Here is a 22,366-nt window from a genome sequence, read left to right as displayed (position 1 = left end):
AGCTGTGGGCTCTGGCCTTTTGGCAGAGAGGAGTGGATCTTTTTTATTTTTATTTTTATTTAGTTTTCTTCTTTTTTTGTTTTTTCTTTTGTTTTGTTTATTTTTAGGAGTGGCTCTCATGCAGACATCTCAGTTCTGGGTTGACCCATTATCCCTGAGACTCAGTGATAGGAAAGAAATTTGACCAGGTCTCACCTTCTCTCCTGCAGAAGCTGCATCCCACCCCTTAAGCCTGAGGCCCTTTTGGTCCCTTCATACCACTGCCCCTTACCCCCACCAACACAAACACAGGCAGTCAGATTTATGGGGAACAGCCACTTCTATAACAAATGCAACGGTAACCAAACACCACCCTCTGGCAATGCTAAGGCACCCACAGAGGGCAGGCATAGCTGGTCTCCAAATTTTTGCATTACACTCAAGGGTCCTAGAGTCATATCTAGAAAAGGTCCAGATGGCTTCAATCCCAGCCAGACCCACAGCCACACCTTCATCCCTGGGATACAACTCTCCAAACTCCCGTATGACATCCTCTGGAGCCTCAGACTCCTTCAGGAACCTGCCTGAGGCCTCCAACCACACCCTCTGCTGGAAGGTGGGCCTGCAGGAAGGGAGGGAGCACCTGGGCCAGCCTGTGATCGGTGGTGCCTGAGTTCCTCCAGTCTGGCTTAGAGAGAGCAAGCCTGCCTCCACCACCTCGGGCTGGAGAGTGAAGACACAGTAGCCCCTGAGTATGTCTCTACCAAGCAGAGGTGCTCTACAGCAGATCCGAGGCCAGAGCCCAGTCCTACGCAGAGAGAGGAGGTAGAAGGTCACTCCAGCTGGTACCCAGAAGAGTTCCTTTTTCTTGCTCACCCCTGCCCTGCAATGCCCAGGAATGGGGCTTATTTCATGGGTCCTTCTGTCCCCACCTACCACAACCTGAAGTCCCAACCTGCATACCCCAATACCCCACACTGCTTCACCTTGTACCTCCCCCACTCTGCCCTTCTTTCTCACTCCTCCCTGCCCCTCTGTAACTACTCACAGTCCCATCCATTTCTTCTTCCTCACCTCTGCAGCCCCAGTGGGAATCCAGGCTTCCAAGCCCCGCAGAGACCTGGCTGCTAGCTTCAGGCAGAGGGGTGGCTCAGCCTCAGGCAGCTGCTGAAGCCGCTCCAGGTCATTCTCTCCCCCAACAGGATACCCGTTCACTTCCAGAATCACATCTCCCACTTGCAGCCCAGCCCGGGCAGCTGAGCCTCTGGGAGTCACCTGGTGGTGTGGGGGCATGCAGAACGGGGGACACCAGGGGAAAGTTTGCTGGCTTAAGGCTCTGGGAGGGAAGAAGAGGAAGACTGATCAGGCAGCAAAGGATTGAAGGGATCCAAGATGCATGGGGCATCAGTCACCTGGGAGATGAAGAGGCGAGGCCCACTGGCCACACAGCTGAGTCGGAAGCCATAGCCGCCACCAGGCCCAGGGTACAGGAAGCACTGTCGGGAGCCCAGAGGGACAGAAGGCACGCCTGTGTCTTCAAGCGAAGGGACCTCTGTCTCAACCAGTGAGGCTGAGCTGCTGCCCTGGGGAGAGGCAGGAGCCTCTGTGTTCTCCAAGAAGAGGAGTGGGGATAGGCGAACCTGGAAGGTGGCAGGTAGAGCAAATCTGTTGGACCCAAGCCGTGCTCCACTCCTGCCCCAACCCTAGCCCCTGCCCCTCAGCACGCACCATGCTGAAGAAGCGGTCAGCCTCAGGGTCGACGACAATGAGGGAGACACAGGAGCCCTGCGCCTGGATCCTGGACACTGTCTCCTCATGGCCCAGCCCCTCCACGCTCTCCCCAGCCACAGCCACCAGCCGGTCCCCAGCCTGCATCCCAGCCTTCTTGGCTGGCAGTCCCGGGTCCACCTCCCACAGGAACTGTCCTGGGGCATACACATCCTCACTGCTCCTCTCCAGCTATCCTAGGCCACTGTGTGCACACCAGGGGACTGACCCCGGAGTGAACAGGAAGAGGCGACCCAGGGCCAGAGCTCAGTCAGGGACACCTCTTCTGTGCACTGAAAGGTGTATATACACTTGTGTGCCCACCCCAAGGCCCACCTTCCCCCACCACCCCCAGGGCTCCCACTCACCAGGGAGACCGTCAGGGCCCTTTTCCTCCCGGAGCAGGAACCCAAAACCCTGGGGCCCTTTCTCTAGGTGCAGACAGCGGGGCTTGGTGGGCAGTGCCCAGCCTTCTGCCAGGGGTGCAGCCAGGGGCAATCCCAGCTGGCGGCACTGTTCCTCCACCTCTGGCCCTGCCACCAGCAAGGTCACCTGCTGTCCACTCTGCCAAAGCTGTGGGGACCCAGCAGGGCATCAGTATATTACCTGGGCAGGGAGAGAAGAGGCATGCTCCCCCCACAGCCCCTCCTCCCAGGCACTAAGTGGAGCCTGGCACAAACTGCAGAGGGGCAGGATGGTGACAAAGGCAGGAGACCAGATAAGGAGGCTAGGTGCATAGGGGAGGAGACGCCTTCCCGAGGTGGGGCCAGGCCCAGACGGGGGAGGAGAGCGGGAGACAGGCAGCCATACCTTCCTGGTAAGTTGGTTGTGAGTGAACTTCTCCACACTGACCCCATTCACTTCCAGCAGCCGGGCCCCAGGGGGCACCCCTGCCCGCTCAGCTGCTCCTCCAGTACTTAGCACCAACCAGAAAGGACCCTGATTGCCTAGGAAAAAAAAAAAAAAAAGCAAGTTCCAGTCTGTTGCCTGCCTGTCCTGAACAGGGACTGAAATCCCTCATCCTTGCCGCCCCCTCGCACCCTCTGGGCTCACCATGGGTGACACCGAAGCCAAAACCACCCTCATCTTTCACTATGTGGCACAGCCGGGGCCGGACCCCTGGGCCTAGGGTGGGGCAGAGGTGGGCATCTTCTCCCAGCTGAGCTCGGGCCACATCATGTGCATGCCGTGCCAAGACTGTCAGCAACACCCGAGGACCGCTGGCCCGGATGCGGCGTACCACCTGGACAGAGGGCACGTGGGCGTGGGTTTGGTCTAGACCCTCTTGCCAACCCCCAGGACCTCCCTGGAATCCACATTTTTTTGCCATGGGAATAGGCTTTTTTGCTTTTTTTTCTTTTCTTTTCTTTTCTTTTTTTGAGATGGAGTTTCACTCTTGTTGCCCAGGCTAGAGTGCAATGGCACCATCTCGGCTCACTGCAACCTCCGCCTCCCAGGTTCAAGTGATTCTCCTGCCTCAGCCTCCCGAGTAGCTGCGAGTATAGGCGCCACCACCACGCTCAGCTAATTGCTGTATTTTTAGTAGAGACAAGGTCTTGCCATGTTGCCCAGGCTGGCCTTGAACTCTTGACCTTGGGTGATCCACCCGCCTTGGCCTCCCAAAGTGCTGGGATTATAGGCATGAGCCACTGCGCCCAGCGGGAATCAGCTTTCTAGATGCCTTCCCCAATCCCTCTGACTTGGGCACTCCTAAATCCTGGGGTGTGGGGGAGTGAGGCTTGTGCCCTGCTGCCATAGTGCCCAGGGGACTGAGCAACCCGCTTCTCTTTCTGAGGTGCTAGCATGCTCTCCCAGACCACAGCCTTACCACCGCGTAGTCTTCGTGTTCCACAACATCGTTGTTCACAGCCAGGATCCTGTCTCCTTCCTGAAGACCCTGGCGCTGGGCAGAGGTGCCTGGGTCCACCCTGCACACCACATGCCCAGCCCTGCCCAGCTCCTGCTGCAGGTGGAAGCCAAAACTCTTGCCCTTCTCTTTGCTCAGCAAGCAGAAGCGAGGCCGCTCCAGGCTCCAGGGATCTGGAGGGTGAGGTAGGCAGCAGAAAAGGGGGAGGAGAGGGCACAGCCCAAGTACGGGTTCGCCATGTGCCTGGCAGAGCCTGTGTCCTGATACAAGCAGTTTCTGCCTGGTTGGGTGTTGGGTGGTGGGGTGAACACTTCGTGGGCAGAGGGACTGGGACAGGAGAAGACGCCTGGCCCCTCCTATCTCTGCTCCCAACCAAGGCTGTTATGAGGGAGACCAAGTGAGTGGTTACCAAGGAGATGGGAGGCTGTGTGGGGTTGTGGTGCCTCCAGGGAAAGGGAATGGTTGCCAGTGGGTGAGGGAGTTACCAGAGGGGTCGTGGTCTTCGGCCAGTGAGAGAACAGGATTATCAATGCCCAGCTTTGGGTTAAACTTAAACTTCCTGCAAGGAGGCAGGGGAAGCAGGTACAAGCTGGCAGCTGGACTTGGGTCCCAGGATCTCCTTTAGGTGCTAATGGCAGTGAAGCGCTTCCCTGCCTCCGGTTCTTTCTTCCCCTTGCCCCAACCTTCATGGCACTTACAGAGTTAATGAGGCTGTGTCCTGAAGATCTACTGGGCAAAGAAGTGGGTGAGAGGAGGAGAGTCACATTCTTCTCCCCAGATGTGCCTCTTCCATTGGCATAAACTAAAAGGACTCAGGGAAACCCCCAACCTCAGGGCACGCCCCTCCATTCTGCTCCAAAAGGGTCTTCTCTTCTCACTGCCATACACACAGGAATACTGTGCGGTCCGCTCCCTCCCCTCCCCCCAGGTCCTTGGCACATAAATCTGAGGATATCAGTACAGGGTGTGGACCAGGAAGACAGACATATCAACTCACTACTGTTCTCCTGACTTGTTTACCTGCCTCAGGGCTCCAAGCCCCAAAATCAAGTGTGCCCTGGTCCCAAAGCTTCAGCCTCCAAGTCGGCCCCCTGCCTGGCCCAAAGTCCCCTGCAGAGGATTTCTCCTGGCCTCCTACCTGCAGCTTTCTCCATAGCTGGATCAGCAACCCAGTGCTGGGGTAGGGACAAGGTTCATCACAGCCACTGACCCTCCCACCCAGCCCTCCCAGGTCCCGCCTCCTTGAAGACGCTGTGGAAGCAGTGGGGTAATGGTTAACAGGTGTGAGAGTCTTTTTTTTTTTTTTTTTTTGAGACGGAGATTGGCTCTTGTTGCCCGGGCTGGAGTGCAATGGCACAATCTTGGCTCATCACAACCTCTGCCTCCCAGGTTCAAGCAATTCTCCTGCCTCAGCCTCCCCAGTAGCTGGGATTACAGACATGCGCCACCACACCCTGCTAATTTTGTATTTTTAATAGAGATGGGGTTTCTCCATAGTGGTCAGGCTGGTCTCAAACTCCCAACCTCAGGTGATCTGCCCGCCTCGGCCTCCCAAAGGCCGGGTCTTGGGTATGTCTTGGGTATGTCTTCATTAGCAGCGTGAGATCGGAATAACACAGTCCAGCATGGCCAAACCCCATGCCAGTATCTTGTTCATGGGCCCCTCCAGCCTCCACTGCCTTGGAACCTAGTGCCCAAGAACCACGTGCAATAGATCATGGTTGGTAGTTTAACCAGAAAGACCAAGAAGAGTGCCCTTCCTGGAAGCACCAGGCAATAAAGAAGAGGTCACAGGCCGGGCGCGGTGGCTCAAGCCTGTAATCCCAGCACTTGGGAGGCCGAGACGGGTGGATCACGAGGTCAGAAGATCGAGACCATCCTGGCTAACACGGTGAAACCCCGTCTCTACTAAAAAATACAAAAAAAAACTAGCCGGGCGAGGTGGCGGGCGCCTGTAGTCCCAGCTACTCGGGAGGCTGAGGCAGGAGAATGGCGTAAACCCGGGAGGCAGAGCTTGCAGTGAGCTGAGATCGCGCCACTGCACTCCAGCCTGGGCCACAGAGCGAGACTGCGTCTCGGAGACAAGCCTCAGGGATACAAAAAAGAAGAGGTCACAATCGGTGGAAGGCACACAGCTTTTTAATAGCAGCAAGTCAGGCGCATCTGCCTCGAGGGGCCACCAAGCCATTGAACCACTGTGGCAAAGGGGGCATGAGGATGAGGAGAAAGCACCAATGCGAGGGCATCCTCAGTGTCCACAGGTGAGCAGAAGTCATGAGGGGAAGTTTCCAACACATCTGGATGGCAACACCCCTGGCATGGCAGACATAAGATGTGAGCCCCTTGGTGGCACAATCAGAGGCTCCTTGAGAGGAGGGGGAGGCAAGTTTGGTGGTGGTGCTTCAGGGCACTCTGGCCATCCAAATGCCACATGCTTTGGTCCTTCTCGATGAATGGAGAGGAGGCATGTTCCATCTCCAAGCCCGGTTCACCATCTTTAACTTGGAGATTCCAGACTCGGTCCTGGTCGAACATGCCCTAGGAGGGCAACTGGCACAGCTGTGCCCATTCCTGAAGGAATCTTTCTAGGGGGAGCAGTGCAAGCCAGGAGGCCACAGAGGGAAGAGGTTTAGGGCCAGTGGTCACATACTTAGGTGCCTGCCACCAGTGTCTCAGCTTCTAGAGCCTCCCAGCTGCTCTAGGAGGCCCCTCACCTCGCCCTCCACTCGCAGCAGCTGGGCCTTGCGCCAAGGATTAAGGGTGGCACCCCGGCTGTCTTCCAGATCCCGCAGTAGGAGCTCAAGGTGTCGCTGGACCCGGGCCCGGTCCCAGCTGTTGAGGTTCCGCTGGACTTCACTGAGAATCACCGACCAGTATTCCGACACCGCCGTCCCCTCTGTCAGTGACACCACCACCCGGGCACCACCTTCAGCAGCACCCCCCAAGTCTCGCAAGACCTGGCGGCCCTCTGAGCTCAGCTCATTGAAGTAGAGGCTGGCAGGAGAGAGAAAGTCGATGCCATTCAGTAGAGCTCTGAGAAGGAGGGCCCGAGGGTAGACAGATGGAAAGTCAGGGGGCCTCACATCTCATCTCCTGGCTGCAGAGTGCAATCAGGTAAGTATCTGCAATGAGCCAGAGATGGAGGGTGCTGGCCAGTGGGAGGCAGGGACTAATACTAAAATTCTCTCTTTTTTTTTTTTTTTGAGACGGAGTCTCGCTCTGTCACCCACGTTGGAGTGCGGTGACATGATCTCGGCTTACCGCAACCTCCACCTCCCGGGTTCAAGCGATTCTCCTGCCTCAGCCTCCCAAGCAGCTGGGATTACAGGTGTGCACCAACACGCCCAGATAATTTTTGTATGTTTAGTAGAGACAGGGTTTCACCATGTTGACCAGGCTGGTCTTGAACTCCTGACCTCAGGTGATGCGCCCGCCTCGGCCTCCCTAAGTGCTGGGATTACAGACATGAGCCACCGCACCCGATCCTGATACTAGAATTCAATGGGACCAGGGACAGTAGGCCTTTAGGAGAAATGGTGGTAGGCAACTGGGGCAGTTTAAGGGCCAGTCACAGAGTGGGTGGGTTGACTCAGAGCTAGGTTGACAAGGATCAGTCAGAAACCAGGAATAGAGGATAGGCAACAGGCCCAGGCCCAGAAGCACTCCCTAGGATTGGAAGAGCACAGTCGAGAGATGGAAGTAGTCTGAAGGGCTGGGGGCAATGGGACCAGGGACAGAACTCACTGCAGCAGTTCCAGGGAAGGGTGCTCCCGGGCAGCTCTGGCCAGGGCCAGGGCCGCTGTGTCACCAGCACCATTGTAAGCCACGTTCAGCTCCTGCAGCTGCCGGTTGCGATCCAGTTGGGCAGCCAGCAGCTCCAGACCTTCGTCCCCAAGGCCGGTGTGCAGCAGGGACAGGTGTGTCACTGAGGTGTTTCCTGCCAGCCCCTCCATCAGCAGGGCAACACCTGCCACCATCAGCGGGTTGTTGGACAGCCTACGGCCACGTGCAACCCAAGGTTATGAGGGCCCATTGAGAGGAGGGGGAGGCAAGGTTGCTGGTGGTGCTGGCAGCCTTGATGGAGCAGTGCTGTGCTGGGTGTCAGGACGTGGGCCAAAGAGGGCCCTGCTTGGGGCAAGAGGAGCCTGGACATAGAAATGCAGGCCCAGGAGAAAGGGTAGAGCAATAGGGGGTGTGGTGCCTGGCAGAGGAGGGAGAGTAGGGGAGCTGGCCTTTCCTTCCCTCTTCCCCCGACTCCCTTCTTATCTACTCCCTTCGTCTTCACCATTTCTGTTTCCCTTCTTCTGCCCTTTTCACCCCCTCCACAGCCTCTGCTTCTCCCTTCCCTCTGACTCCCGTATCCTTCTCCCTGCTCTTCCGTTTTCTCTCCTCATTTGCCTCCCCTTACACCAACCAGAAACTCGGAACCCAGGTGCTCAGGTTACCCACGTATCAGTCAACACTTCAGGGGTGTCTACTGAGTGCCCAGCATTAGGGTCATCCTCAGGAAGCTGCAGGAAAAATCCTGGAAGGGGATCAGTGGCACTGTTACCAGGCAACTGGCCTAGGTGTTATTCCACCTCTCTCCCTGCCTCCCCCAGGCTGATTTTAGCCACGTGAGAGGTTTCTTAGCACCCATTACAGGTGGCATCTTTTCCTGCTGCCCTGCCGCTTGCAGTGGACCTGGGGGAAGTAGAGGGGACCAGTCAGGGCCTAGACCCACCTCCATTTACTATCCCTTGGGTGGGCCTGTGCCAAGTATGCCAGGAGGCAGGGAGCTCACCCTTGACCTTAGCTGGTCACCAGGATGCCCCACTCCCAGTCACTCACCGCAGTGTGGTAATTTGGCACTGGTCATGTAGCAGCAGGTCTCGGAGGTCCTTGCAGGCCTCAGGGCCCAGGCTGTTGAGTTGCAAGCTGGAGCAGAAGGTGGCCAGAGGGGAGGTGAGAGACCAGGGAGGGAATTCAGCAAGCAGTCTACCATGGTCCATCTACCATGACCTTTTTTGATCAGCCTGCCTCTGGGAATCCATACCTGCCTCCCCTTTTTTGAGAGACAGAGTCTCACTCTGTCACCCAGGTTGGAGCACAATGGCATGATCACAACTCACTGCAGCCTCAGACACCTGGGCTCAAGCAATCCTCCCACCTCAGCCTCCTGAGTAGCTAGGACGATAGCCACATGCCACCACACCTGACTAATTTTTAAATTCTTTTGTAGAGACAGGGTCTTGCTATGTTGCCCAGGATGGTCTCAAATTACTAGGCTCAAGTGATGCTTCCGCCTTGTCCTCCCAGAGCAGTGGGATTACAGGCAGGAGCCACCATGGCTGGCTCCTCCCTTCTGCTGCTCCTGTCTCCTCTGCCCAAACTAGATTTCTTCATCTGGTCACTCGTCAGTACCTCTGGTTTCCCTGGCACTTTCTCTTCCCACTGCTTCACCTCCAACCCTCTTCATGCTTGTGCATGAGGATAGGTCCTCACCCCAGTTTCCGGGCACGCAGGAAGACAGGCATGAGTGTGCGCAGCCCAGCAGGGTCTAGCTGGCAGGAGGCCAAATTCACCTCATCCAGGGCATGCCTTCCGCTGCCCAGCACAGACGCCACCACTGTGCACTTGACGGGTGTCATACGCACACCTGCCAAGTTGAGCTGACGAAGGGAGCTGAGCACCTCGGCAGAGAAGCGCTGGTTCTGGAACTCGTAGTGGAAGAAGAGGTGGTCAAGGAGCTCCGACGGGGGCAGCACCTGCCGGCCCAGCTTGCCCAGCTTCTTCTTGATGGCCTGGGCATTCTCCAGGGCATCCAGGTTCTTGATGGGGCAGCCAAGCTGAGCTAGCACAGCTCGGTTGTGGGCAGAGAGAAGCCCCCCCATGAATATGGGGAAGAGCTCGAAGACTTCATCCTCAGGAGGCTCATCTGGGTGACGCCGGGGGCCCTCCACGCCTAGGATACTGGCGCCCATCTGGTCCAGAACATCATCATTGTAATAGTCTTCCTCTCGGAACATCTCCAGCACCATGGCCTGGGCCACCGCCTCCCGGCTTTTACCCACTATGCGCCCAAACACGCGTGGAACCACCTGAAAAAGAAGCAGGGGAGGGTCACTGTGGCCTTCCACGTGCCTGTTCAGCCTTCAAGGCTCAGCTTAAGGTACACCCCCATGACTGCTCCAGCCCTGTGATCTCCCCATGAACTTAGCATAATTTGTCTGATCATGCTACTCCCCTGCTGCGACACCTTCCACTGCCTATGTGGCAAACTCCAAACATTTAGCCTGGAATATGAAATGTTTTTTTAAAACTAGAGATGGGGTCTTGCTGTGTCACCTAAGCTGGTCTTGAACTCCTGGGCTCCCTAGCCTAGGCCCCCAAAGTGCTAGGATTATAGGCATAAGCCACTGCACCCGGCCCAAAACTTTTAATAATTTGGCCCTAATTTCACTTTCCCAGGGTCATATCTCAACACCTGTCTCATGTGCTGCAGACATTAGGAACTTCTTTCTCTTTCCCAAACACCCTGATACATTTTCAAACCCAGGAGGTGGGGAGAAGGAATCAGCATGTATTACACACTTAGTTTGGGACCGGGCTAGGTGTCACAAACACATCACCATCTTCAACATCATTGTTGTCTCAGCAACTACGATTGATGCAGCTCCTACTGCTTTAAGGTCTTGTGTGACCTGGGCCCTGCCGACTACAATGCCTTCATCACAAGCCTCTTGGCCCCACTCACTATGCTCCTGCCTTTTCGGCTTTTTTCATCTTAACAGTGCCAAGGTCTTTCCTCCTTCAAAGCCTCCAAAGGCCTGGTGCAGTGGCTCATGCCTGTAATCCCAGCACTTAGGGAGGTCGAGGCAGGAGGATCACTTGAGCCCGGGAGTTCTAGACCAGCCTGGCCAATGTAGCGAGACACTATCTCTATTGAAAAAAAAAATTTTTTTTTTTTGAGACAGAGATTCACTCTGTCGCCCAGGCAGGAGTGCAGAGGCGCAATCTGTGCTCACTGCAAGCTCCACCTCCTGGGTTCACGCCATTCTAACTCAGCCTCCTGAGCAGCTGGGACTACAGGCGCCCACCACCATGCCCAGCTAATTTTTTGTATTTTTAGTAGAGACGGGGTTTCACCGTGTTAGCCAGGATGGTCTCGACCTCCTGACCTCGTGATCTACCCACCTCGGCCTCCCAAAGTGCTGGGATTATAGGCGTGAGCCACCGCACCTGGCAAAAAAATTTTTTTAATAAAAAAAAAAATTAGCCAGGCATGGTGGCATGTGCCTGTAGTCCCTTGAGCACTGGAGGTCGGGGATGCAGTGAGCTGAGATCACACCACTGAACTCCAGCCTGGGCAACAGAGCAAGACCCTGTCTCAAGAGAAAAATAAAAAAAACCTCCAGGGTGCTGCCCCTTTCTGGGGCTTTTCCCCCCCACTTCTTTCCTTGGCTAATGCTACAAGGGTCAGATGACATGCCCTTCCACAAAGAGACTCTCCTGACCCCTCAAACCAGTTCCCCCACTACACACTTTCATGGCATCTGGGGCTCCTTTCCAGGCATTTGCCATAATTTTTCCTTATATGGTTACATTGATATTTTTGTGCTGAAACTGTGCAGGAAGCAGCAGTTTCCTTCTGGGAGAGGAGCTCCGACTAGATCAGAAAGGGCAGAAGCCTGTAGTTTCCTTAGATTCTAACACACTGCCTGGCACACAGCAGGTACTCAAATATCTGACAAAGAAATAAATGTTGGGGGTTTGTGATATCTTCCCCCATCCCTGCAATGGTTCTGAAAGGGAAGAAGGGTCATTCCTCTGGCAACAAACCATGACATTGTTTTGGGGCACCTCCTTTAACGTCTGGGTTTTTTTTCACTTTTTGATTTTTTATTTGTTTAGAGACAGGGTCTTGCTATGTCACCCGGGCTGGAGTGCAGTGGTGTGATCCTAGCTCACTGCAGTCTTTAACTCTTGGGCTCAAGCGATTCTCCTGCCTTGGCCTCCTGAGAGCTGTGACTACAGGTGTGCACCACTGCACCTGGCTATGTTTCATGTTTACATGTGAGGTTCCTTTCATAGAGGTGATAGTGCCCCTTCTCCAACACTAACCTGTGACAGAATATGTCACCCTGTGAAGCTGAATCCACAGGACTGTGAATAAACAGATGGGCTCAGTGCTCTGCCAGGGCAGCCCTCCCTCCAAGAGGGCTTGGAGGTGCGGGGCTGACAATTCTTGTGGGTTTTCAATAACTGGGGGCTTTCTGAATCCCCTCGCGAGACTGCAGCCTCTCGTTGCAACTCAGGTCCAGCAGGCACATCCTCAAGGCGGGGGTGGCCTCAGCAGCAGCTGTGACCTCCTATCAGAGGTGATAGTGTGAGAAGGGGTGGGCTGCACGAGCCTGTTTCTTTTCTTTTCTTTTCTTTTCTTTTTTGAGACAGAGTATCGCTCTGTCGCCTAGACTGGAGTACAGTGGCGCGATCTCGGCTCACTGCAACCTCCACTTCCTGGGCTCAAGAGATTCTCCTGCCTCAGCCTCCCAAGTAGCTGGGATTACAGACACGTGCCACCACACCCGGCTAATTTTTGTATTTTTAGTAGAAATGGGGTTTCACCATGTTGTCCAGGCTAGTCTCAAACTAAATTTGTTTCTATGTGTGACAAACAATTAAACAGCCTAGGCCGGGTGTGGTGGCTCACTCCTGTAATCCCGCACTTTGGGAGTCTGAGGTGGGTGGATCACCTGAGGTCAGGAGTTCAAGACCAGCCTGGCTAACATGGTGAAACCCTGTCTCTACTAAAAATACAAAAATTAGCCATGTATGGTGGCAGGCGCCTGTAATCCCAGCTACTCGGGAGACTGAGCCGGGAGAATCACTTAAACCCAAGAGGCAGAGGTTGCAGTGAGCAGAGATGGTGCCACTGCACTCTAGCCCAGGCAACAGAGCGAGACTCCATCTCAAAAACACAAAAACAAAAAAAAAGCAATTAAACAGCACTTACCATGTGCCAGACCCTGAGGATGAGTTCCTTTAATCATCATGTTAGGCCAGTGCTATAAGTTCTAGTATTATCTCCATTTCACAGATGAGGAATCTGAGGCACAGAGTTAAGTAACCTGTCCAAGGTCTCACAGCTAATAAGTAGCAGAGCCTGGATTTGAACTCAAATACCTGAGTTACCAAATCCCTGTGCTTAGCCCTTATGCTTTGGTGCCTATAAAAAGAAAAAGTTGGCTGGGCACACTGGTTCACACCTGTAGCCCAGCACTTTGGGAGGCCAAAGTGAGAGGATCACTAATGAGACCCCATCTCTACAAAATTAAACATTTTTTATTTTTAAATTAAATTAAATTTAATTTAATTTAATTTTTTTTTTTTTAAATTTTTGAGAGGGAGTCTCGCTCTGTTGCTCAGGCTGGAGTGCAGTGGCGCAATCTTGGCTCACTGCAACCTCCACCTCCCAGGTTCAAGCAATTCTTCTGCCTCAGCCTCCCAAGTGGCTGGGATTACAGGCACCCGGCACCACACTTGGCTAACCATGTTGACCAGGCTGGTCTCAAACTCCTGATCTCAGGTGATCCACCTGCCTCACCTCCCAAAGTGCTGGGATTATAGGCGTGAGCCACTGCACCCAGCTACAAAATTAAAATTTTTAAAAATTAGCCAGGGATGGTGGTACATGCCTGAGGTGCCAGCTACTCAGTGAAGTTGAGGTGGGAGGATTGTTTGAGCCCAGGAGGTCGAAGCTACAGTGAGCTATGATTGCACCACTGCACTCTAGCCTGGGCAACAGAGTAAGACTGTCTCAAAAAATAACAATAAAAATACATTTAAATTTTTTAAAAAAAGTGTTGAAATTCTGCCGGCACTAATCAGCACTCTGCCTCCTCAAAATCGGTTGCTGAAACATTCCTAGAGAAAAGAAAGGTTACCTAGCAAGGTCCCACAGCTTGACAGAAATATCCACAATGCACCAGTATAGTTTGGCAGAAAGAGCACAGGATTCAGAATCACAAAGCCCTGAGCTCCTGTCCCAGCTTTTTAAACTTACTATTTGAGTGATCTTGGACAAGTTACTTTACCTCTCTGAGACTCAGTTTATTCGTCTGTAAAAGGGATCATAATAGAATTTCCAGGCCGGGCATGGTGGCTCACACCTGTAATCCCAGCACTTTGGGAGGCCGAGGCAGGCGGATCACCTAAAGTCAGGAGTTCAAGACCAGCCCGACCAACATGATGAAACCCTGTCTCTACTAAAAATAAAAAAGTTAGCCGGGTGTGGTGGCGCATATCTGTAATCCCAGCTACTCAGGAGGCTGAGACAGGAGAACCCTTGAACCTTGGAGGCAGCGGTTGCAGTGAGCCGACATCGCGCCATTGCACTCCAGCCTGGGCAACAAGAGTGAAACTCCTTCTCAAAAAAAAAATAGTATTTCCTTTCCAGGAGTGATGTGAAAAACAAAAGGATGAACACTGATTAACACTGATAAAGCGCCTGACACACATCACACAGTGGCTCCTTCCAGCCCTCAAAGACCTCGCTCAGCTGTGCCGCTCACAGCACAGTCCTCAAGTCTGTAATTTGGTTTCTGGAGTGGACCTGCCCTCAGGATGACTCCCCTAAGCCAATTACCAATGCCATTCATCTTCCTAGTATAAATGAATAAAATGGCATCTGCTTTATAAACCTGTCTCTGGTGATTTAGTTAGGATGAGTCATCACTCTCAGAGCCTAATCACCTCTGGAGGAACAGACACAATTGAGTTTCTGGACCTGCAAAGCAGAGGACAGGCCTGCCTCCTAGGAGGAAAGACACAAAAAAGAAACCATTTTTAGGAATCCATGTAGGATTATTATTAAAGTCCCCATGTCCCCAGATTCCCCTCCCTGGCCACCAAGCCTTCCCCAGCCTTGTGGCTTCTCTCTAAGCAATCCCACCAAAAGCCAAAATGCCCAGAGCTGAAACCAGATCCAGGAAGAAGATTCACACCTGTGCAAGAAGCAGCAGTTTCCTGCTGGGAAAGGAGCAAGGGGTGAACAGGAAACCATGTGGGGGCATGGGCAGCTTGGTGTGCTGGGGAGGGAAGAAGCAGGTGGGGGTCTCAGGGATGTTACCTTGATCAGGTTGAAGAGCAGAGGCAGAGCCCGCAGAGGCAGCAGCTTGGCCATGATGCCCAGTACCAGGCTGACGTCCTCCCCTACACGGCCCACGAGCTCAGCCACTTCCTTGCCCACCTTTTGCAGGGTCGTCTTGCGCAAACCCAGCACAATGTAAAGGGCAGCCAGGTATTCCTGCATGGCAGGCACAGTGAACACGAAGGTTCCCGGACGCCCCGGCTCCACACATGGGGCCAGGAAAAACCTCAGGGCATCCCGGCGGAAGACGTGCAACAGCTGAAACTCCTCCTCCGTCTTGATGCCAGCCTCCAGGCAGCCACAGACATCCTCTTCAGAGAAGTAGGTCTTGCGGGAGGACACCCCCTCATAGGCCAACTTGCCCATGGTTCGGGCTGCATAGGCCATCAGGGACAAATTGGAGGGGTCAGTGCTGTCCACGGTTTCCCCGCTGAAGTTGAGGCGCAGGAAGCTGGTATAGATACTTGTAAGGGTCTGCCCAGCAGGCGTGGGGGCATGCAGGAAGTGCAAGGTGGCACAGACGAGCCAGCAATAGGACGGCAAGAAACAGGCAGCGGCGATCTGGTGATGCCCCTCCAGGTTCCGGGAGAGCATCTGCACCAGGTTGTCACGCTGAGCTGGTGTGGCGGAGACACCTGAACCGCACCCGCAGTCTGGCTGGTTGAGGCGGAGTTGGAAGTAGAGCTTCTGCAAGTTGGTATCAGAGAAACCACAGATCTCACCATAGCGGCCCACGTACTTGCTGGGGATACGGCCAATGGCAGAGGGCCGAGTGGTCACTAGAATGCTGGCCTGGAAAGATCATGGTTGAAAGTTAAGAAAGACCTTAGTGTCCTGTTGACTGCCTCTATTCCCAGGGGACCCCTGAAGACTGAGTGCCCAAGGAGGAAGACATTGATGAGGATAACAGTTATAACTAGCAATTACTGAACTCCTGCTGTGATCCAGGCTGCTGTGCTAATGTTATGTGCAGTATCCCATTTGATATGAGCAACTCAAGAAGAAAGGAACAGAAGTCTGCGGAAGTTACTGACTTGTTCTGGGTTGCACTGCTGGGAAGTGAAGGGCCCAGGAGTTAAAGTAACCCAGGACCTACGGGGCGAGTCAAGGGGCAGCAGTGATAGCCCGGGGTGAAGGGCCACCCACCTCAGGCAGCATGTATTTGCGCAGCAAGTTGACGATGATAGCAGCTGGTTCCTCTGGTTGCTCCGGGTCGCTGCAAAGTCCCGTGCCTGCCAGTCGGAAGTCGAGGTTGAGACGCTCTAAGCCATGGAGCACAAAGAGGAGGTGGGACCCAGCGGCAGCCATCAGGGGCAGAACCTCCTTCAGGGGCGTGTAGCGCTGGGCCACAAGTTGGCACAAGGAGGCTGGGGCAGGGCCCAGGGATGACAGGTCCTCGCAGGAGAAGGGGATGAGCAGCTCGAAGGCCGGCAGCCGCCCATAACACCAGTCCAGAACCATCTTGCGCACCAGCGTGCTCTTGCCTGTGCCCACTGTCCCATAAAGCACCACTGTCTGCACCCGGCGCCCAGAGGCATCCGGGTTAAAGAGCTGAGACAGGGCCAGTGGTGGGAGCCCAGCCTGGGGTGGCCGATGCTCCAGGGCCAGCTCCGCGAGTGGTCGAAGTAGCTCATCGGGGGTGCTCTCGCGGATCACGGGATCAACGTGGACCGTGTCTAGGGCAAAAGTCGGGCCAAACTGGCGCTCCTCCCTGGGCAGCCTGCTGAACCACTCAGCCAGGTTCCGGCGGTACTGCTGTATGGCTTCTGAGTGGGAAGACAAGGGAAATGGGTCAGAGAAAGGAGCCTGGAGATGTAGCTTAGGGCCAATCAGGGCGGTGGTGAGGTCAGGCTGGGACATCAAGGCATAGATGCTGGGGCCCACAATGGTGGGCACACAAGACTCCCTGAGAAAATACAGACTGTCCAGAAAGTCTGGAACCCCTATGTCAGAAAGTGGGGAGCCACTGGACATGTAATGCTGAGCCTGGACCAACTGGTTTCACAGTGACCTATGTGCCGTCTTAACCCGCTTGACCCAACTTGGTTGAGGATAGGGATGGTATGGCTCTCCTAGTGCTTTGTACATATAAGTGTGCATTGCAAGAGCATTGCAGGAAGGGATACATAGACAGATGGGAGGGAGGGAGAGAGAGGAGGAGGGACCACCAATGGAAGATGGCAGTGGATCCTCTATGCTTTCCTCACCCTGCTTCTCCTTCCAGCCCCATCTCCCCACCACACCTCCCGACCAGGGTCCCAGCCAGACCCTTTACCAGTTGCAGAGGCGCTGGGGAACAGCCGTCCATGCCTCCCGGACCGGGCAGCACTGTCTGCCAAGTTTCCATGGTGGCGTCTAAAGGCCCTGGGAACAAGGAGAAGGGATGAGCTGGGACTTGGATCTTGGATCAGCCCCTTCGCAAGCTCTGGATCCAAGCCCGTCTGCACTGCTAGATTTCCGGTTTCCCGAGATACAGGCCCCACACTGGACCCCCAAGTTTAGAGGCTTGTCTGACTCTCACACCCTTCCCAGGTGCTGAGGCCTTAACCCTAGCCCTCCAGCCCCCACTGCTGACTGCCTGCCTGGAACTCAGGCTGGTCATGCCAGGCTCCACCCACTTCCCACAGAGTCCTCCCTCCACTGACTACTATGCCTTCTACCACAGATGATCTAAGCCAACTTCCTCTCAGGCCTTGGAGCTGCCACTGTATCCTCCCTCCCCCAGAGGACCAAGCCCCTCCCCAAGGTCCCCAGGAGATCAAGCTAGCCCCAAGTCTTGACCCTTCCCAGTCTGCTCTGTTGTGCCCAGATTAGTCCTAAGGTATGACACCCAGGCCTCACCTAGGGGGCCCAAGGGGACGCTCCCCTTGAAGGGGCCAACTCCAGTGGATCAGGAAGGGGATACGTTCATCTACGGAGAGAAGGAAGAAATAGCATCTGCAGATCCATCCAATACACAGAACCCACGTCTACATCAAACCCCCCAGTGTCTGCTCTCATTGCAACAGGTACTGCCCCTTTGCAGCAGTTATTTTGCAACTTTATATTTCATTGTGTGATTATTTGATTAACATTCATTCCTCTCTCCTCCATGAGAAGGATCACATTTGGGTGTTTCAAAATTTTTTTGTCCCCCTTAACGTCTGTTTTTGTTCACAATTTCTTACTTAGAACTTAACACCAGGTCTGCAGTACAGCAGGCGCTCAGTAAGTCTGTGTGGTATGTAAAGTCAAGTCAGGCAAGTTCCTAGACTTATGTAGCTACAAGAGACTCTCGAAGACGATCTAGTCCAACTCTTTTTTTTTTTTTTTTTGAGACAGAGTCTTACTCTATTGTCCAGGCTGGAGTGCAATGGTGCAATCTCGGCTCACTGCAACTTCTGCCTCCCAGGTTCAAATGATTCTCCTGCCTCAGCCTCCCAACTAGCTGGGATCACAGGTGTGCACCACTATGCCCGGCTGATTTTTTTTGTAGTTTTAATAGAGACAGGGTTTCACCATGTTGCCAGGCTGGTCTTGAACTCCTGACCTCATGATCCGACCGCCTTGGTCTCCCAAAGTACTAGAATTACAGGAATGAGCCACTGCACCTGGCCAAGTCCAACTCCCTTATTTTAGGATGGGAAAAAGGCAGCTGAGGAAGGTGAGGTGACATGCTGAAGGTCAACAGCTAGAGAATCACAGAGCTGAGACTAGTGTACCTGGTATCTGGATCCCTGCTGTCTTGGAGGCATCATGTGGACCCTGGAAAGCAAGAAAGAGATAAAAACAGAAACCCCTGCTTCCTACTCACCTGGTGGCTGGAGTGCTCTTCCAAAACCAGAGCCCCAAGAGGCCTTGGGCAAATGGTGGCCCCACCTCATTCTGGGAGAGAAGGCCAGAGCCTGGGGGGCCTAGGACTGACTTCTATCCTGCAAGAAGAATGGTATGAATGGATCACTGCCACCACTCCTCCCCTGTACCCCTAACCCCATTCCAGCCAAGGAGGGACCTTCCTCCCAAGAGAGGATCAGCCCTTCCTCAAATGTTGGCCCTGCTGAAGCCCTGGCCTGGCTTTCAGCTCTCATCCCTCTCCCAAACTCTCCAATTTGAGGGATCCCATTCTCCTGCCTCAGCCTCCCAAGTAGCTGGGATTACAGGTGCCCACCACCACACTGGGATAATTTTTGTAGTTTTAGTAGAGATGGGGTTTACCATGTTGGTCAAGCTGGTCTCGAACTTCTGACCAAGGCAGGTAATCCACCTGCCTTGGCTTTGCAAAGTGCTGGGATTACGAGCATGAGCCATCACACCCAGCCTTCCTACCACGTCTTGCCTCTCCCCTGAAGCTTCACGAACATCCTTCCCAGAGTTCCACCCTGGGAAACTGCTTTATTTACATGTCCTTTTTCCTTCTTGGTTGCCAGCAAGCTCAGATAGGAGTCCTGTGTTCATTTTCAGTGGCTTTTCTGTGCCTAGATTTTCCAGTAATAATTATCCATCCCACTCTGCCTTTCTTCCCCAGATATCAAGTCCTTTTAGCTGAGTTTTAATGGCATTATCATTTTATGTTCTCTGTGACTTTTATGTAAGCAGCTTTTGAAGCTGACATAAATAATAAATAAATGAATGAACTTCTCACTTGACATCTCCAGATGGACAACCTGCCACTGCTTCAAACTTCTCCCATGTAAAACTGAACTCATCATTCCCTCCTCTTGTCATTTACCTTGCTGCAAATCTTCCCACCCACGCCTTACACTAGAAACCTGACCTCTGTCTTCAAATCTTTCTTCCCCTGTTCCTTCAGGCAGTGTGAAGAGTACAAGCAATTGCTCCCCACTGCTTTACCAGCCAGTTGCTGCCCTGACCAGCATTTATTGGACCCGATCTCCTCACCAGCCTTTCTGCCTTCAGTCTCATCCCATTCTAATCCCTCACCCCAGGCACCAAGCACCTCCCGAAAGTCCGAGGTTACTTATAGAGTCCAAACACCAGGCTCTCACAAGCTGTTTTTCTGAGTTTGTCCCAGCCCGTACCTTATTCCCCAGGCTCACCGGATTCTTGCTCTTGCTGTCCTAAATTTGTTCATACACTTTTCTCAGTTTGGAATGACCTTTCTCCTCTGTTAGAGTCCCAACCAATCTATTTTTTTTTTTTTTTTTTTTTCTGAGACAGGGTCTCTCGCTCTGTTGCCCAGGCTGGAGTGCAGTGGTGTGATCTCAGCTCACAGCAACCTCTACCTCCTGGGCTCAAGCAATCCTCCTGCTTCAGCCTCCTGAGTAGCTAGGACTACAGTGATGTGCCACCACACCTGGCTAATTTTTGTTTTTTGTTTTTGTAGAGACGGGGTTTTCACCATTGTTGCCAAAGGTGGTCTCGAACTCCCAAGCTAAAGTGATCCGCCCGCCTTGGCCTCCCAAAGTGCAGGGACTGCAGGCTCGAGCCACCACTCCGGCCCCAATCAATCTTTTAAGATCCTACTCAAAAGTCTCCGTCCCTGGAAAGTCTTTTCTGAGGCCTCTGAACTCACTTAAATGGAATGTGTCCCTATTTAGCACCTGGTCTCCTCCACTGAGATCGGGGCTTCTTGGGTAGGGCACGCTTAGGGAGAACTGGCTGCATTAGGCCACCAGCGGAGGAGCTGGCTGACTGCTGGCCCGTCCCAGGGGCTGGGGAAGGGTTAAGAGAGGGCTCCGGAAGCCTGACAAAGCCTAGGTTCCGGGTTAACCTCGGATCTAGGGCCACTGAGTCAAGATGGGACTCGCAGGGCCGAGGGCAGTTCTCCGGTGATCACCCAGGTCTCCAGAGCAGTGAGAAAAGGAGGGGGCACTTCAGGAAACGTACGGGGCGGTGTTCCCACAAGTCCAGAGCTCCTCCACCAAACTGGGTCCCAAACAGCTCTCCTACTTTCAGGTTGCCTCGGGGACCCAGGGGGAGACTTGCCAGAAAGCCCGCCATTCAGCGCCCAGCTACGTCCCTCTCGTTCCCGGCCGGGATCTCCCCGCGGCCCTTGCACAGCCTCCTCCCCCGGCCCGCCCTGCCCCCCGCTCATCACGGCCTCCCAGCCAGGGGCTCAGTGGCGATCAAGCCCGCCAGGCCTTTACCCGCGGCTGCACAGTTCCAGGAGACGTCGGCCGCGGACCGGAGGGGTCGGCTGAGCGGACGCCGGCGTCTCCCGCTGACTCCCAGAGTCCCCGGCTCCTCGGCGAGGCGCTTCCTGCCCGCCTCCGCCCGCCTGCGCGGCCCTGGCAGCGGGAGTGAAAGAGGACGAGCCCAGGCACTCGGATCTGCGGGGTCTGAGGGGGTCAGCGAGAGGGGCCCGGTGCTCCGGAGCAGGCGCAGGGCTGGCACTCCGGCGCCACCCGTCCCGCCATCGCCCCCGACCCCGCCCCTCGCTGCCTCCATCCCCGCGGGCATTGCCGCTAGTACTGCCCTCTGCAGGTTCCCAAGCGCCAGTGACATCCAGTGACCTCACTAACCACCTCCCAGGCTGGGCTGCTTGTTAGGCCCATTTTACAGATGAAGAAACTGACGCTCAAAAGGGTGAAATGAGGCCGGGCGCGGTGGCTCAAGCCTGTAATCCTAGCACTTTGGGAGGCCGAGACGGGCGGATCACGAGGTCAGGAGATCGAGACCATCCTGGCTAACACGGTGAAACCCCGTCTCTATTAAAAATACAAAAAAACTAGCCGGGCGAGGTGGCGGGCGCCTGTAGTCCCAGCTACTCCGGAGGCTGAGGCAGGAGAATGGCATAAACCCGGGAGGCAGAGCTTGCAGTGAGCTGAGATCCGGCCACTGCACTCCAGTCCGGGCGACAGAGCGAGACTCCGCCTCAAAAAAAAAAAAAAAAAAAAAAAAGGGTGAAATGACTTGTGCAGGTTGATTGAGTTAGGAAGTGGATGAGCCAGAACAAAATCCCGGATCTGAGTCTTCCTACCTTACCCCTGGGCCTCCCTGAGGCGCAGGTATCCGGGGGATTCTTCCCTCTGTCCCTCTCCACCTCCCCAGCCTACCTTCAGGCAGAGACCCGAGCCTAAGGCTTCCTTGGGTTCTCCCTTAGGTATCTGGTCCTCTTCAGACCCCAGACCTATAAGTGTGTGGCCTCTGGTAACCTTGGTTAAGAAACGAGGAAGAACGGGGGCTGAAGGACAGCTTGCACCCCAACCTGCTCTTCGGGTCTGACACTCATTCATGACCTAGCCCTGGGGCTTCCCAGTCCCGAAGCTCCCACCCTTATCCCTGCACTTCCACACACTTCCACACCCTGGGCTCACATAGCCCAGAAAGGGGAGCCACCTACCACCCACAGCCGCGGCACGCCTTTGTATGCAAGCATGAGTGTACAATATTCACACAACAGAGCTGTGCACTACGGCACCAACATACAGGCTCTCCAGGGCAGGGCTGGGAAGAGGACTTACTGAAAACAATGTGGATGTTTCATTTAGACATTTGTTCATTCATTGTAGTGTGGTATTGGGTAGTACTGAGCACCTCACCCCCTTGAGCTAGGTTCAGCACTAGGCCCTGGGCTGCCAACCAGAACAAGGCATGCACCTCATTTTAATGGAACCAACTACCACATTTACAAATGATGTACTTCGAGGCCAAGGCAGTAGGATCATTCGAGACCAGGAGTT

The 22,366-nt window shown here is 54.4% G+C and overlaps 2 protein-coding genes across 5 annotated transcripts; both read right to left on the bottom strand.

Moving 5' to 3' along the window:
• Nucleotides 1–40: 40 nt before the first annotated feature.
• PDZD3 (PDZ domain containing 3) lies at nucleotides 41–4,783 on the bottom strand. Its single transcript, XM_023208456.2, has 11 exons — nucleotides 4,752–4,783; nucleotides 4,312–4,339; nucleotides 4,099–4,172; nucleotides 3,575–3,786; nucleotides 2,800–2,989; nucleotides 2,557–2,693; nucleotides 2,115–2,319; nucleotides 1,708–1,904; nucleotides 1,392–1,619; nucleotides 1,054–1,254; nucleotides 41–787 (listed from the first exon to the last, which is right to left on the bottom strand). Exons 1-11 carry the CDS (start codon nucleotides 4,765–4,767, stop codon nucleotides 758–760), a joined length of 1,518 nt encoding a protein of 505 aa, XP_023064224.1. The 5' UTR covers nucleotides 4,768–4,783; the 3' UTR covers nucleotides 41–757.
• A 949-nt stretch (nucleotides 4,784–5,732) lies between these two features.
• NLRX1 (NLR family member X1) lies at nucleotides 5,733–21,005 on the bottom strand. Of its 4 annotated transcripts, none has more exons than XM_023208453.3 (10): nucleotides 20,831–21,005; nucleotides 18,446–18,488; nucleotides 17,586–17,655; nucleotides 17,020–17,108; nucleotides 15,891–16,510; nucleotides 14,724–15,536; nucleotides 9,098–9,693; nucleotides 8,444–8,530; nucleotides 7,358–7,609; nucleotides 5,733–6,607 (listed from the first exon to the last, which is right to left on the bottom strand). In XM_023208453.3, exons 5-10 carry the CDS (start codon nucleotides 16,203–16,205, stop codon nucleotides 6,286–6,288), a joined length of 2,385 nt encoding a protein of 794 aa, XP_023064221.1. In that variant the 5' UTR covers nucleotides 16,206–16,510; nucleotides 17,020–17,108; nucleotides 17,586–17,655; nucleotides 18,446–18,488; nucleotides 20,831–21,005; the 3' UTR covers nucleotides 5,733–6,285. The 4 variants fall into 4 exon arrangements, with proteins under 4 accessions (XP_023064221.1, XP_023064219.1, XP_023064222.1 ...); XM_023208451.3 differs by lacking the exon at nucleotides 18,446–18,488 and adding an exon at nucleotides 18,538–18,655 and having other exon boundaries at nucleotides 20,831–20,968; XM_023208454.3 differs by lacking the exons at nucleotides 5,733–6,607; nucleotides 18,446–18,488 and adding an exon at nucleotides 18,538–18,655 and having other exon boundaries at nucleotides 7,472–8,296; nucleotides 20,831–20,968.
• Nucleotides 21,006–22,366: the final 1,361 nt, after the last annotated feature.

The sequence above is a fragment of the Piliocolobus tephrosceles genome, chromosome 13 (genome assembly GCF_002776525.5).
Source record: "Piliocolobus tephrosceles isolate RC106 chromosome 13, ASM277652v3, whole genome shotgun sequence".
In the NCBI taxonomy this organism is placed as follows: Eukaryota; Metazoa; Chordata; class Mammalia; order Primates; family Cercopithecidae; genus Piliocolobus; species Piliocolobus tephrosceles.
This window is presented reverse-complemented; position numbering and strand designations above follow the sequence as displayed.